Raw genomic sequence first — 15,888 nt, forward strand, 5'->3', positions numbered from 1 at the left:
TACAGCTCACTAGCCTAGTATATGAAAGGTCCTGTGTTCAGTCCCTAGCACCACAAACTCAATCTTTAAAAAGGATGTTTTTCAAAAGATTCACTCTTGATGAATGTTTAAAAGAGAAATGTCTGAACGATGAAAAACCAAAGTGCGGTTGGTATGAAACCAGAGAGGTGACTAAGAAACATTGTTAGTGAGTGGTGCGCTGAGGGCTGGATCTCAACACAAACTGATAAAAGCTGGACAGGAAAATGAAAGCAGGGATTTGACCTTTTGACAGATTCAGTGAAGAATACAAAATCCTCAGTGCTGGTGTAGACAGGCAATGCTGGCCTCTTGGAACAGCCTAGAAGGATCTCTTAATCCAGCTTGTTTGATTTCCAAAAGTTAGTAGTGCCCATCACCTTTGAAAAGCTGTTTTGGGGGCAGAGCAGACAAGGCCCAGTGAGGCATGAAGAACTTCAGACATGGTGCTCATCTCTGTTCCGTTGTTGGCCATTCTGTCCCCTCAGCCCATTTCCCTAGGCAGAAACTAGTTTTGTTCTGTACAGCCTTCTGCTTGTGTCCTAACTCCAGCACTCAGTTAAGATACATCAATGGGAAAAATTAATTGGCTAGGAGCCAGCAGGAGGCACACAGATGAGGGTCTCTGGGGTGCCTGCTACAGTCTAAGGCCTTCCTGCCTGCTCAGAGTCAAGGGTTGGGAGTGGGAGATGAGGGGTAGAGGTGGGGCCTGATAGCCACCTCCTTGGGTTCCCAGCCAGGCTCTCATCAAACAGGCTTGCATTTCTGAGGCAGGCAGCCCCTATTCCCTCTCCATCCAGCAGCAGCTGTGGCAAGCATCTGTTGCCTATGTAGTAAGAACCCTGTGCTGCCCAGGGCCCATTTTGCTCCCTTCCATTACATTGGCAGCAGGTTCTAGGCACCTTAGTGGCAAAAGGGTGCTCTGTAAATCGCATCACAGGCACGGGTGGAAAGCGGATTGCTAGCAATGGATTCCAACACGAGCAGCTCCATGCAGTACAATCTGACAGGTATGTCTGTCATCACATCTGCCACCCTTGTGTCAGAATCCCCAAGGGAGGGACCCGAGAAGAGCATTTTAAACAGGCTCCCTAAAAGCCTCGGGCAGCCATGTAAGGGCATATATTCCCATCTACCACGCTGCCCTAAGAGGCTGTACAGAAAGCACAAGGTAAGAAAAATGCCATCCTTCAAGCTGGTGTGTCAAAAATACACACCATGGACCTGGAGCCTCATGATCTCTTCAGAAGGGGCAAACTGGATGTTCTACAGCACCCCACATTGTACTCCAGAGTGCCTGATCACTCCGCCACCCTTCCTCCCCCTCTGCCAACAGAGATCTTCACATGCCTCATTAATTAAATAATCTTTTTATTTCTCATGCACTAGGAAAAATGGGTCATATGAAACACTGTTCTTCATAGCAAAGGCCTCGGTCTAAAACGTAACACAAGAGGCTAGCTGGGAATTGGGCCTGGCCAAAGACCTGGAAACCCTCAGAGAAGGTGCCACCTCTGGGACTAATGACAGTCCCAGGACCTTGCAACCGCAGCAGCCTCCAACTGAGACAGATCAGGGCAGCTAACCCCTCCCACAGGGGTACAAGGGAGCTGGTAACAAAGGAACGTGTGGGCTAGGGAGGAACGGGAGGCTGATGAGCAGTAGTGACTTGGCAGGGAGAGTGGGCCAGCCCCTCAGGACAGGCCTCCAGGGCCATGAGCGAGCCCAACTCCTGCTCTGCCCAGCACAGACCAACTGGAACTTCAGAGGCTGGGCAGCCAGTGCCACAGCAGAGATAAAATAAGCCCCTCCTGCCCCACGGCCACATAAACACAAGGGAAACTCAATTTGAACTCTCAGCAGAGCCTGGGTTCCTGGGGCTCAAGGGGCCAGCCCCATACAGCCACCCTAAGCCCCCGTGGACACTGAAGACACCATAGGACAACCAGACTTCTGACAATTCTGGGACGGGTCACTAGCAGGGCCAACTCTTAAATCTCAGCCATCAGGTACCACCTGGGCCGAGACAATAAGGAAGCAGATTCCTGGACTTGCTTTCGCTGAGGTGGCCCAGAGGCAAGACATGGTCAAAGACATGCAAGACAGAAACATAGCACGGAGACATGCAGAGACCACATCAGGTGGGAGGGGTCTAATCACAGACACCATCAAGTCGCTGAGATGGGGCAAGCACTGCATAGACCAGGGTCACTAAGGCCCTGGGCTCATGACAATGCCCACTTCCTCTGGGATGGTCTCCAGCATCTCGCTCTGGACAGCCTGTGTGATAAGCGCCAGCTCCTGGCATAGCGTCTCATAGCGGTAGCCCACTCGGATGTCTGGCACGTTGGTACGGCGGATATCATTGCCCTCAGGGCCCTCCTTGGTATAGTTGGGTCCCAGCCAGTGGCTTTTCACCTGCAGGGATATAGGTAACAGGCAGAGATGCAGGTAGATCCAACTATCACAGGGACAAGGTCAGGACCCCAAACGCAAAGGGAGAAAGGTGATACCCAGCCCCAAGCAGGCTGAGTACTGTACCTTGTGAGAGAAGCCACTCATGAGCACACTGTTACGGGCCAGTTCACACATATCGCAGGAGCTGAGCTTCCACACCTGGGTGGCGATGCTGTACTCCTCCATCAGGGGTTCCTGCACAAGCCAGGTTTCTTGAGGGAGACATCAGGCCCCTGCAGTCTCTCCCTCCTTTAAGGACTTAGCAAACAGTGGCTAAGCTCCACTAGCAAGGGGGGCAGCACCAACCAGAGACACCCAGTACCCCCAGATCTCCGCCCTTGGCTGCCCGCTGGCCTGGGTCTGACCTTGGTGAAGTGGAACTGCAAGGGATCATCTGTGGACAGCGAGACCATGAGGCCACGGGACAAGTACTCTGGTAGAGGGTTCCGGTGGTAGCTGAGGAACAAGCTGTTGTTGCTCAGTGGGGACATGGCAATGCCGATCTGAGCCAGGTAATACAGGTACTGCAGGACGGGGGCCTGGGCAGGTGGGAGGAGTGAAGGACTTGTCAGGCAGTCTGAATGCTGGGAGGGCATGCATGCTGCTTCTAGGGCTTAGGGGAAAGGGGGTGGTCCAGGCTAGATCTCACATAAGAATGATGAATCCTGGGCTGGGCTCCCCATCTAGAGGATGGGTGGGAAGAGCTAATTATATTGGGAAGGAGGGATCTGATCTCATGGCTGGGGAGGAGGAGGATCAGGAAGAGGCAAACAGCTGCATGTGGAGGCTGGGGGTGTAGACCCTGACCTTACGCAGAAGCAGCCCGTGGGAGATGTTCTCGGCCAGCATGAAGGCTGATACCAGGTGGTGGATGGGCCCAGCCTCCCCGCAGTGCGGCCTCAGCACAAATGTGTGGAAACCTCTCTGCCTGAGGGGTATGAAGACAGAGTCAGCTGCAGGACCTGGGTACGCCTAAGTTCACTGACCCCAGACCCCACATCACTTGTACGCCTGCCCTCTGGTGAGTGACAGTGGGGAGCTAGGAGAGGAGACAGGGAAAGATCCTTACGGGGAAGGATGGAAAAATTAAGGGCAGAGAAAGAGCCTGTTAGTCTGGATGCTGGAGGAATGGGTGTGTCGGGGCACTAATGACCTTAGCTCAGGGTGCTCAAAGCACAGCAAGCAGGGGTTTGGCACCCCTGGAGTAAGCACCTGCGCAGATGGTTCAACATGGCCATGTTAGCGAAAGTGTAATACAGGTAGTAGGCGTAGGGAGGGTTGTCCTCCTCCACCCAAGCTTCTGGGAGGGGACTCTCCAGGTTGAAGACGTGGTTCTCTGGCTTGGACTCATCATCCACGCTGTCAAAACCATCCACCTGGCAAAGTGCTGGTGATCAGGCCTAGAGCCACACTGGGCCCAAGCCCAGGCATCCTGCCCCAGCCCAGCCCACACCACCGCTCACATGCTCCAGAAAGAGGTGCAGCTCCGGGTGGCTGGCGGGGTGCACAGTAGCCTCAAACAGTGGCAGAAAGATGTTCTCCAGCATCTCTTGGAAGTTGGCCAGCTGGCCCTTGGTGCGGTACACATCACTGCAGGGAGACAGGCCACAAACATATGCAGGTCAAGGCCAGTAAGAGTCACAGCTGTCATGAGAAATGCACCAAAGTGCATTTGAACCACAGTTGGAGAGTGTGACATCCAGACAAACCAGGCTGGACAGACTGTGGGTTGGCCTCTCCCGATACTCAGAGTGCCTAGCTTGGTGACTGAAGGCGGGGCCATCCCAATAGGGCAGGAGGCATGCCCTAATCCCTCGTACATAGCTAGGGAGCTTCCTCCCACTCTAAGGGACACTCACAAGAGGCGGGGCACCTGCACCAGCCAGCGGACATTGGGAGAGTGCACTTTGTGATTCACTGCCCAGTGTGCCAGCTTGTCCCACTCGTCTCTCGAGCGCCCGTAGATGGACAGCCGGAGCTCTGCATTCTGGTATTTGCTCTCCTCCAGGTCTGCCATCACCTCCTAGACACCAGAAGCAATGACATCTAGGTTCCTCCCTGCCCTGTGTACCCCCATGTCTCATCAGGCCTCTCACCTCCCTTCTCCTGTCCCCTGAGCTCTCCTAACACATGGGCTCTGGCTCAGCAGGGGAGAATCATCTCCATACCTTGATGATGTGAGCAAAGTACTTCCCAGAAATCTTGTTGTCAGTTTTAATGAAGATCTCTCGGAGGACAGACTCCCCAATAGGGTTGTATTTGGCATTGAATTTGTCAAATCGATGAAAGGTATTCCTGTCCTGGAGGAGATGAAAAGGCCTAAGTCACCCTTGATCCCTGACCCTAGTGCCGACCAACACCCCAGCCGTCCCATGGGACAGACCGCGTGCACATCCAGCGTGTCCACACTTAGGTCATAGGCAGTGAGGTTCATGCTCTCGAAGACTTCTCGCAGCGTCTGCTCACGGCCCTGCTCCACGTGCACGATCTCCTCCAGATGCCGCTTCATTGCCCGCTTGATGAAGCGCAGCAGGTGCTTCTGGTTCATGCAGGACGAGGCATGGATGTGCGTGTCCACCTGCAGTGGAAAAGGGCTGCTGTGTCCAACAAAGGGTAAGCCTTGGGACCGGGGAGATGGCTCAGCCATCTGTGTTTGTTTGCTATGCAAACATGAGGACTGCAGTTGGCATCCACTGAACCCACATAAAAGCCAAGTATACGCAGCAGTCTGCCCACAATCTTAATAGGAGGAAGGCAGGGGATACAAAAGATAAGCTGGCTAGCACTACTGACCAAAGTCTGCGTTCAGGTAAGAAACTCTGCCTCAGTACATAAGGGAGAAGATACCCAATGTCAACTTTGGCCTCCTACTACACATCTATACAGGCATGCACACACATACACACACACACACAAAACCACATACTTGCAAACATGCACACATATACATGTGCACACACATCATATGCCCACATATACAAATGCAAAGTTTGGGAGAGACGGCTCAGTTGGTAAAGGCGCCTGCCATTAAACCTGAGAAAGTCAAGGCCCAGGACCCATATGGTAGAAGAAGAGAAATGACTCCTGGTAAGCTTTCCTCTGCTTCCACTTGTCCACCATCCACATCCACAAAATTAATTAAAATGTAATAAAAATTTATTTTTTATTTTTAAATTTTATTTAAATTTTTATTACATTAAATGACATTAATTACAAAAAATTACATTAAAATGGAATAAATTTTTCACTTTTAAAGGAAGGGTCCATTGTCCAAGTAGTAGGTATAACAGGGCTCTCATATTGGATGCTAGGGGCAGTGGGAGAGACACAGCATAGTCTTTGGAGGAGAGAAGAGGGCCAGGACCCAGAGGCCACGAGCTGAGGACCCACCTTACGGATATTGTAGAAGTCCCGGTGCGGCACCTTCTTCTGAGCAGCGAGCTCCTTCATCTCATTGAGCAAAACGTGCATCTGGAATTTGGAGCTCAGGTACTGCAGCCGGCGGTAGCAGAAGGACTTTCTAGACAAGAGGAGAGAAGAGAGAAGCTCGGGTGGATGCTCCTGGGTTAGCTGAGGGCAGGAGCACGCAGAGCAGGCTAGCCAACTAGGAGTCGGTTGACCAGGGAGTGGCAGGAGACAAGGTGACAGTTGTCTCTGGCAGGGTGGGGCAGGGCAGGGCAGGGCTGGGCTGGGGCAAGAGAATCTGGGCTGTGAGATGAGCTGAATGGACAGGTAGAAACTTACATGGGACCATTGATAATCAGGGCCATCAGCACATTGACGTCAGCTACAAACTCCTGTAGGTCAGGGTACGGAAGCTCCACCTCTGGACAGCTAGCACACAGGAAGCTCCAGTGAGGAGAGCAAGCCAAGTCCTCCGGCTCCTCCCAAGCCAATGCATTATTCTATATGGTGTACCCCAACACACATGACACCTCACTTACTGCTCATCAGGGTCCCTGCGGGTGTAGACATGCACCACACCACGCACCATGCGCAGACCCAAGCCCAGGTCCCCAGGCATAGTGCTTGGTTCACAGTGCTCATACGGGTGCTGCTCCAGGGCAGGGGGATGCACCGGGGCATCTGCAAAGAGGAAAGGAAGAATCAGGGCTAGGGAGCTTCAAGGCCAGTAGCTGCCCAGTCTGTGGGCTCCATAAAGGGCAAGGTGTGCCAGAAGCCCACAAAGAGTAGCTATGGTCCCCACCCTCCACTCTGCTGCATGTCAAGAAGCTAGAAGGAGCCTGGGGTCAGAGGTGGGGGAGATGCAGACAGGGCAGAAGTGCCTAGGCTCCAAGCCTAGACACTCAGGACAGTTGGGGTTGGAGAGGGATGGGAGCTCCCACCAGCAGATACAGGTGTATCAGGACTCTGTTCATAGGTTCGAGTCTCCAGGGGCTTCTCAGCCAGCTGCTGCAGGTAACGGCGGGTGGTGGGACAGAAGCTCTGCAGTGACAGGGCCATGTACTTCTCCCGGATGAAAAGTGCCCGCACCACACTTTTGGCTGCATCTAAGAGGTCCGTGAATGGCACCTGAAGACAAGGACAAGCGGTCACTCTCTCTGGTCTCTGTGCTCACTCATGTTCACACTCACCTCCCTGCCTCTGGCCATGCCCAGACCTCACACTGCCTACCCCCAGCTCCAAAGGCCTCAAACCCAGGAACATCCAGCCTTCTCAGGTCCCAGCGAATTAGTGAGCCCACAGCCTCTGCCATTCCAGGCACCAGAAAAAGAAATACCCTCTCCGGCTCCCACTGCCCAGGGCCAGAACCCTCTAGAGCATATGGGTAGAAACCTAAGGTTTCACTCCACTCTCACCCCACACTTCTCCTCTCCAGAGATGATGACCCTCTGAAATTCCCGTTCCAGTACCACATCACGTTCCCAAAGACCCCTGTCACCCTGTCCCTCTCCTTGCTCCTTGTACAACCTATAGGAAAAAGATAAAACAAAGGTCAGAGACAGCCATGGTGCAGACCCATCCCTGTATCATCTGTGCATGCCCCTCTGCCCTTCTTACTGTAAGTCTGAGTCGCTGTCCGTCTTCAGGAAATCTTGCTTGGCCCGAAGCAGAATGTCTGGCTCCAGCCTAAAAGTGGGAAAAGTAAAATCTGGTAGAGCAAGAGCAGTAGCTGCAGCATTCAGGTCCCAGCTTCTATCCACATATTGTCACATGTGGTCTACAGGCAGACCTATAGACCCTGGGCTGTTCTCACCCCACTTCACAGATGAGAAAACAACTCCAGAAGTAAGTTATCCAGTAGACTCGGAGCCTACAGGTAGATGGATCCAGCAGTAGCCGGGCTCTAAAGAATGTGCTCTATTGCTGCCTTCCAGGCAGACCTCAAAGAGACAACAGGAAGGGGCAGCGGCAGGCTCACTTGACATCCTGGCTGATCTGGCGCTCCAGCCGCTGTCTCCTCTCCTCTAGCTGCTCGATGGGGCTTTCCTCTGGGAACTCGTAAGGGGCGCTACGGAGCTCACTCTCAGCCAGTGAGCGGCTGAACAGCTCCTGGTACCAGTGAGGAAAAGGAAGAAAGGTCAGGTGGCCTTCAAGTCCTCTGCCCCTGTCATCCCCTGCAGAGCCTGGGCGAAGGGTGAGGGTAGGAGCCAGGGTTCCCAGGAAAGGCTTAGCATTAGGGACAGTGCTTGATAAGAGGATGTCCCAAGACGAGAGGTGGCTGAGGTAGAAGGTATAGCAACAGAGGTAGAGTTTGAGGTGAGGAGGTACAAGGATGCTACCTCAGCGATCTCCTTGCATTTGCCATCCATAGACGTGCGAAGGTCAAGCGGGAAGTGCTTGAGGCAGGGGGCAGTGCCTGGCAGGGATCGGGCAGACTGCAGTGGAGAGGCCCCCAGGCCGCTTCGAGCTTCTGCAGAGACAGTGGTGCCAAGGTCAAGGGGAGGAGGGACAAGGCCTGGGTACCTCTGAAAGCCAAGAGCCCCTTCCCATCCTGGGGTCAGACCCTATTAAAAGCCAAGGCCTAGACATTTGGACAATACTTCTACTGAGACAGAAGAGCCAACCACGTGGGGCTCCTAAGAGTATTCATCTGCATCTACACAGAGGCCCTTCACCACTCCAGGCTCAGGGATGAGGTCCTGGGCCTGCCTATGGAGCAAATGGATCCAGTCAACTCTGCAATAAGAACTTGAGATAGGAGTAGCCTACTCCCTTGGAGCAAGGGAATTTATCTGCCTATGACCATTTTCCAAAAAGGGATATATATGTACACGTGTATACACACACACACACACACACACACACACACACACACACACACACCAGGCACTCATTCAGGACTAGTGGCCACACTAAGGATCATCAACTTCTAGGGTATTAACCCAGGGCCAGATTTACCCTGGCCTAATAGGTCCTTCACTGAGATGAACAGAACCACTGCCTGCTTTCCTAGACCTGCAAGGCACAGGCAAAGTAGAGCAGCCACCCAGCTCTGACCTGAGAAGCAACTCTCAAGAAAGAAGACCTGGTTGGCAAGGAACCCTGTCTCCCACTGGAGACCTGTTCTCTCTCTAGGACCCCGGAGCTGTCAAGATGAGGACAAATCCCAGGCTACCCGTCCCACAACTAGCTGACCCTCCAAAGGGAGCTGCCACAGTCTGTGCCACTTGGAGGCCTTAGGATCAAAGCTGGAGGCCTCATGGAGGGCCCTGGGGAAGGGAGAATTGGAAGCCAGGGGTTTTTTTGTATTCCAACAAGGGCAGACCTCTTCATGGACTCTACCACAAGGCTAACACTGAAGGTCAGAAGCTGCTAGTGTCCTGGGCTGCCTAAGCTCCTAGCCCACCAGGAAAGAACCTCCCAGTCTCAGCCTCTTTTTGCTGGAAGCTCCCATAGACCATTTGGTTCTTCCAGCCAGCTGTAGAAGACCCATCTCTCCAGAACCCTCTCCCCCACCTCCACTATGGCTTAGAAAAGGACGCAGAGGCTCTATCTAGGCATTGTGTCTTAAGGTCTCTGTACCCACTTCCTAAGTACTCCAGGTACGGTCCCAACACTGGACAAAGAGAGGTGCTTACCCTAGATCAGAACCCAACTACCTACTTGCCTTGGTCCCTACTGAAACGCTACCTGCAGAGTTCAAGAGTGTTCTGGTCAGCAGCCCTGCGCCCCTTGCCTGCCTGTTTGCCTTGTAAAGCTGCAGCCAGTCCCCCAGGACAGCTCAGGGGCTGGCATGGGCTGTACCAAGTGCAGCTATAAGCGGGGGGAGACCCTGAGATGGCCACAAGTAGGGGGCTGGGAGAGTTCAGGGGAGTTCAGAAATCCAGAGAAAGAGCTGGGAGTTGAGAGATGAGAACTCTAACAGGGCCTTAACCTCTTCCGTGCCAGTGAAGCCACCCGGATCCAGGGTCTCAATAGGGAGAAACGAGACAAGCTGATGTGGCCAAGGCAGCCTGGCAGGGGAGGGGCCAAGTCTCCTTAAAACCACAGCCCTAGGGGACAGAAAGTGGACACAGCCTGGCTGGCCAAAGGGTAGGAGGAGACACACAGAGGGAGACCAGCAATCCTCCCCTGAGCCCTGCAGCGTCAGGCCAGCTTCCTCTGCCCACCACTGTCTTTTGGGCCCTGACTATGGACTCTCCAAGAGAGACAAGGTCTTTGCTACACAGAGCTGGCTGGTAGTTGGAGCACTGGTCTAATGTGGGTAGGAGCTAGTTACAGAGCTGTAAGACAGGTGAGGACAACCTGTTCAGGAAGAGCACCTTGGGATATGGGAACCGCATTTGGAAGGCACACGGGACTCTGCTTTTGTTTACTTGCTTGTTTTAACCTCTGGACACAGGCTATCAGTGGGTGAGAAGTAGCCTTGTCCTACCTGGCTGCAGCCCCAGGACTCACTGGGGAATGTCCTACGAGCATTCTATAAAGCTTAGGTTAGAGCCCCAAGCCCACGGGACTGCAGTCAGGAATTCCTGGGACCCTCTAAACACTTCCCACATGGAGACCCTTCAGTGAGGAGGGTGAGAGGGTCTCTGAGCCCAGGGCAGGGTCAGGGCTGGTAAGAGTGAAAGAGCACCGAGGAGAAAGGAGCTCTGTAGAGATAATGAAGTGATGTTACTTCTTTCTCCCTTACAAGAGAGCAGACTAGGAGGAAGAAGCAAAGGTCGGAACCTGATCACCCAACCCAGGGTTCAGATCCGAGGCTGGGTGGTAGCTGCACAAACCTTTAATCCCAGCACTCAGTAGGGCAGAGGCAGGGGCCAGATGGATCTCTGGGAGTTTCAGGCCAGCCTAGTCTACAGAGTGAGTTCCAGGACAGCTAAGGCTACACAGAGAAACCCTGTCTCAAAAACCAACCAACCAAAAAGGAACCCGGAGCCTTGTTAGACACAGCTCCAGACCATTTGGGGGCTTTGGATTTCCTGGGATCACACCTGAGGTCCTGTGTAAGCTAGGCAAGTCCTCTACTACTGGGCTATATCCTCATTCTTTTCTATTTTTACTTCCAGGCAAGATCTTACTAAGCGTCTAAGCATGCCTGGAACTCCTGATCCTCCTGCCTCAGCTTCCCAAATACAGGTGTGTATCACTATACCAAGCCACCCACCACTTCTTAAGTCCCCAAAGGCAGACCCCAGAGCTGCAGAAATGAAGACAAATCCCTCATTTTAAACCCTTTCCTATCCGATAGCCCTGGACCTACACGGAAGAGCTAGGCGAGCAGGAAGAGTTCCAGCAGCCGGAACATCCTCCTAGTCTGTAAAAGACGGCTAGGGACTCACCAGAGGCAAAACACAGGCAATAACTTCCACTCTCCTAGGCCAGGATCCATCTCCCTGGCCTTGTACCACATATATACATATACAGGCAAAAGCCAAAGGGGACCACTCCATCAGCTCCAGGATTCCGGTGCTTAGTCAATCATCTTGACTCGGAGCCCCCTCACTCCTTATTAAGACTGTCTCACTAGGCCTTGACCCCAAGGACAAGATGCTCTCATAGCATAAGCACCTAAGGGTCTCTGGTTCGGCAACAGAGTAACCAGCACAGAGCTAGCCCCGGGGCATACATACACCTAGAAGACAGATCAGAGCACAGAGAATATATCTCAGCACAGTACAAAGCCCAGACAAGCATATTCAGCAGTATAAGAATAGCCCAGAGGCGGCCAGTGAGGGTGTAAATACAGGCAGCTATAAAGGGTTAATAACATCCAATCAAGCACCCAAAGGTCTTTCTTTTAGCCCTTAGACTGGAGAGCTACAGACACTCACATGCCTGGAAGCGCAAACTCTAGTAGGTAAGTCCTCACCAGGATGGGCCACACAACGCGCTGCAAACGGTGCAGAGATGCCCACTCAGGCCCATGAGGAAGCCGAACCAAAGGATGCAGTGTACACAGCCCACCAGCCATCTCAAGGACTCCCCACTCTCCTGAAGAGACTCACAGCACAGACCAGGAACAAGCAAACAGAAGGGATACAGGCAAGAGAGCCCTAGCTCTGGTGTATGTGCTAGCAATGCATGACCCCATATGTCAGACGCCCACCACCCCCCACTCACCAGCGAGGGAGTTCTAGATCTAGGGTTTTGGAAAGAATAAGTAAAGACAAGTACAGCCTGAGCCTGCCTGGTATTGGCACAGGCACCAATCAGAGTAGCCAGTCCGCAGTCAGTCCCACACCCTCCCCACTCCATTCATATACACTTCACACGCAGTCTTAGCATCTGCACGAGCAGACACGTGTGTGTATATACACCCTTCTGCACCCACATCCACACCCACTCCTTGTTAAGGAGGACAGCATCCCTGACATGGAAATCTCAAGCACCCCCTCCCACTTCTCTCCCTGCGCCACCAGGCCAGCCAGTCAGCCCTGGAACCGAAGTAGAGAGGCATCATTGCAGAGAGGGTGCTGCAGAAGGGGGCCCCTCTCAGAGGCACTCAGTGGCCTGGACAGAAGGAGGGGGAACCCATGCCTGAAGCCAAGAACTCTCACCTGGAGCGGCAGCGGAAGCTTGCAGGCTGGCCCGCTTCTTAAAGGGATATTTGGTCTTGGATTTGCCTGGGCCAGGATAGGATGCCATGGCTGGGGCCAAGGCGACAGCGGAGGAACCTCACCGGCTGGGGCCAAGCTCTCCCACATCCAACCCCTTCCTCCGCCCCGCCCCCAGCGGGAGTGACTGATGCAGGAAGCAGCGCCCCGCAGGCGGAAGAGGCCCTGGCCACGATTTCTGATGTTGTCTAGGCAACCTCGGGGAGTGGGGCCTCCATCCTGCCCCTCATCCCTCCCTTCCCACTCCAGTCTCTAGAGTGCCGGGTCTGATGGTGGCTAGGACTGGGGTGGGAGTGCAGAAGAAAACAGATGGAACAGCACCAGCTCTCAGCTCTTTACCACCCTCACCCCACCTCGGGAACCCTCATCCCTTGCCAAAGCTTCAAGGCAAAGAAGCCAAAGTCCAGGCTAAGCTGGTCCAGGCAGCCAGAGAGAAAAATAATAGGCAAGAATAAAACCGCCTGAGCTTCTTTAAGCTCAAAGCCCATTTCCTCCAGGGACGGAGCAAGCGTACTCAAGAAAACCCAACCTCTGGGGCAGAGCCCCCCCACCCCCTTTTCTTCTCCATCTGACCCCTGCTCTAGGGACAGCCCAGCTCCGGGAGGAGGCAGAACTGAGAATTCGAGCCCAGGAGGGAGGGGCCTGTCTTGGGAAAATTCCACTGACCGGCAGAAGCTGCCTCCTAGGAAGACAGGAAGAGCAGGAGGCAGGGTCTTGTCTGAGGTCGGTGAGAAAGACCCCAAGCCTACTCTGACCTGTCGCTCTGCCTCCACACGCAAGGTCTGCTTCCTTGGACCCTTCTAGGGGCTGTTCACATCCCCTAGGTCTTGCAGGCATTGCCAAGACCCCCACCCTCTATCACCCGACCCAGGCACCTCTGCTTTGGAGTCCCTTTATCACCCACACACGGGCCAAACACTTACCTGAGGCCATGCTGCCCGAGTCCCGAGTGGCACCAGGAAGGCAGCCTACGAAAGTCTGCACAACGAGGAAGCCCGGCTGAGGAAGGGAGAAGACCCCCCAGCGGGGCGAAGTCGCGCCACTGGCCCCTGCACCCGCACTGAGAAGCGAGAAGGAAGGCAGTTTTTCAAAATGGCCAGCTGGCCGGGGGCGGACTCCCGCCGACTTCAGAGGCCAGAGTGACCTCAGGAGACCCCGGAGTCGCGACCCCAAGCCCGCACTCAAGAGGAAACCGGCCACGTGCTCAGAAAACCGGACCCGGAATTCGCCTAGGGTTCTTTCACCACTTTCTGGGTATCAATTAGGGATCCGGCTCCCGTAGCCGGGCTACGGGGGAGTCACGCAACAGGTGCGACCCCGCCGGGATCTTCCGGGCTGCGCGCCAAGCTCGCCTACCCCAGGCCCGGCCAAATCCGCGGCCACGCCCCGGTCGGCCACGCCTCCTGCCCCTGGCCACGCCCCCAGCATTTTCCCTGTTCCTTAACGCCACGTGGGCAGCCTTCCGACCAGGGTTGGCCTTGGCTTGGCCCTTTGGTCTTGGGGATTTCAGTGTGTCGGCTTCCTCATCGGTAAGACGGGATGAGGTAATGAAAACACCCTCATCCAAAGGAGTTACTGAGGACTGAAGGTAAATTCCCTTTGCACAATGCCTGGCACAAAGTCAGGTAGGTATTATTAGGGTCCCAGAGCCCGTTTTAAGCAGAAGCCCTGCCCCTGAATTCTCCACATTCCCACCTGAGTCTATCTCCTGTCAGACATTGGTAGGCAGGGTGTGCCTTTCAAAGCTGCTTCACCATCCCACATTAGTTTCTATGTTGAGGTTAGACTGGCCAGAATGCCTAGGTTCAAATTCAGACATCTCCACCTACTTCCTGACCGATGGTGAACTTCTCACTGGGTTTTACAGGGTAACTTTAGCTCTTACCCTGCTCTGATGAAGATAGATGAGGTAATTGTAAGTGCTTAGAATCGTGCCTGGCCTGTAAGTCACTATCCAATCAGTGTTCGTGTAAGATTGCTTTGGCCTGGGATCACTATTGCCGACTCATTGATTCTCCTTGTGGGTTAAGTGAAATTGGGTTGTCTCAAACAAGCATTCCTGTCTCCCAGGGGCAGTCTGCCTAAAGGAACCCTGTGAAGGGAAAATTCACTGAAAGCGATTACCTTTATGAGCAGCAATGGGTCCCTTCCCCATCCTCTCCCTTGGGGGGGTCTTTGCCTTCTCACACAGCTGCTCTAAAGTTGTCTATGCAGCTGGCTTTCAGGTCGCTCCACTATATGCTTCCCGTCCTCTCCCCACCAGGAACTCAGGGTCCTGATCCCTGTTCTCTTTCTGCATCTGATGCGGCCTCCAGGGAGTCTCCTGTCCACTATACTAAACAAACTTTAAAAACTACTGCCTTAGGCTGGGGGTGTGAGCTCAGTGACAGTATCCCTTGGCCTTACATGCGAAAGCAACCCCTAGACTTGCAAAAAAAAAAAAAAAAGATGAAAATGCAAATTAAAAAAAAAAAAACCCTACAAGTGGCCTCCATAAACTTGGGAGAATTGGGGGGGGGGGGATGATCCAGCTCACAGAGAATCAGACTAAAATAGAACAAGGAGATACCTTATTCTTACGCCATTATGTTTAAAAATCAAAACAAGAACTGCTAAAAGCATCGGATATAGGTGACAGTGTACTGAACTGGGACACGCATTATGTGGCCATAAATACTAATATAATCTAAGAACTGTTTAGCAAAATATAATCAAGTATCTCAATAAGTTTCACTGTTTTGACCCAGTAACCCACTTCTAATGAGTCTTTTTATTTTTTAACTCAAAAATAATTTTATTAGAGTTTAAAGAAAAAGCTCCAGGGTGTACAAGTTGTAAGTCTCAGCTTCCTGAGAGAAGGGAAGGGAAATACACATTGGAAGAAAGAGAAAGAGAAAAAGAAAAGGTTCTATCTCTCTGAATCCGCTCAGGAAGGTAGAGGGACCCAGAAAGCCTCATGGCAGCCTATAGGGATTTCCTCAGGGCATGGGAATCACAAGTCTGTTCTTAATAAAAGCGCTGTCAGAAAAATATCCACAAAGTTGTTCAATATTGCAATGTGTACCACAGAAAATTTGGAAACCTAAAGGCCCAACAACAGGAGAATGTTAAAATGAACGCAATGAAATACAACCATAAACACTGTTCTTGGAGAATTTCTTTAATTGTATGAAAATCTTTACAACATAAAATGAGATGAAAGAATGGATTCGAAGAACTACACAAACAGGATGGTCCTAATCATGTGATGTATATGATATACCCAGAGGAGCAACACGCAGAAAGTTACCGTAGAAATCAACACGAATACAGCAGAACTCTCCAATCACCTGCAGTCTCACTCGGACTCAGAAAGTGGGCTATTCTGAATATAGCCCTTAAACACTGTAAG

At 52.8% G+C, this 15,888-nt stretch overlaps 1 protein-coding gene and 1 pseudogene across 4 annotated transcripts; one reads left to right on the forward strand and one right to left on the reverse strand.

Annotated features, from left to right (window-relative positions):
• Window positions 1-1,369: 1,369 nt before the first annotated feature.
• Ampd2 (adenosine monophosphate deaminase 2) lies at window positions 1,370-13,880 on the reverse strand. 4 transcript variants are annotated; one of them, XM_031375161.1, is made up of 18 exons: window positions 13,421-13,880; window positions 8,220-8,350; window positions 7,859-7,989; window positions 7,498-7,566; window positions 7,296-7,407; window positions 6,822-7,008; window positions 6,420-6,561; window positions 6,220-6,309; window positions 5,866-5,995; window positions 4,859-5,053; window positions 4,644-4,775; window positions 4,335-4,498; window positions 3,939-4,065; window positions 3,688-3,851; window positions 3,283-3,403; window positions 2,841-3,014; window positions 2,560-2,670; window positions 1,370-2,436 (listed from the first exon to the last, which is right to left on the reverse strand). In XM_031375161.1, the coding sequence occupies exons 1-18, from the start codon at window positions 13,428-13,430 to the stop codon at window positions 2,230-2,232; spliced, it is 2,397 nt and encodes a 798-aa protein (XP_031231021.1). In that variant the 5' UTR covers window positions 13,431-13,880; the 3' UTR covers window positions 1,370-2,229. The 4 variants fall into 4 exon arrangements, with proteins under 4 accessions (XP_031231021.1, XP_031231020.1, XP_031231022.1 ...); XM_031375160.1 differs by lacking the exon at window positions 13,421-13,880 and adding an exon at window positions 12,441-13,042; XM_031375162.1 differs by lacking the exon at window positions 13,421-13,880 and adding an exon at window positions 9,571-9,596.
• Window positions 13,439-14,040, forward strand: LOC116093274 (annotated as a pseudogene).
• Window positions 14,041-15,888: the final 1,848 nt, after the last annotated feature.

This window comes from Mastomys coucha, unplaced genomic scaffold (assembly GCF_008632895.1).
Source record: "Mastomys coucha isolate ucsf_1 unplaced genomic scaffold, UCSF_Mcou_1 pScaffold16, whole genome shotgun sequence".
In the NCBI taxonomy this organism is placed as follows: domain Eukaryota; kingdom Metazoa; phylum Chordata; class Mammalia; order Rodentia; family Muridae; genus Mastomys; species Mastomys coucha.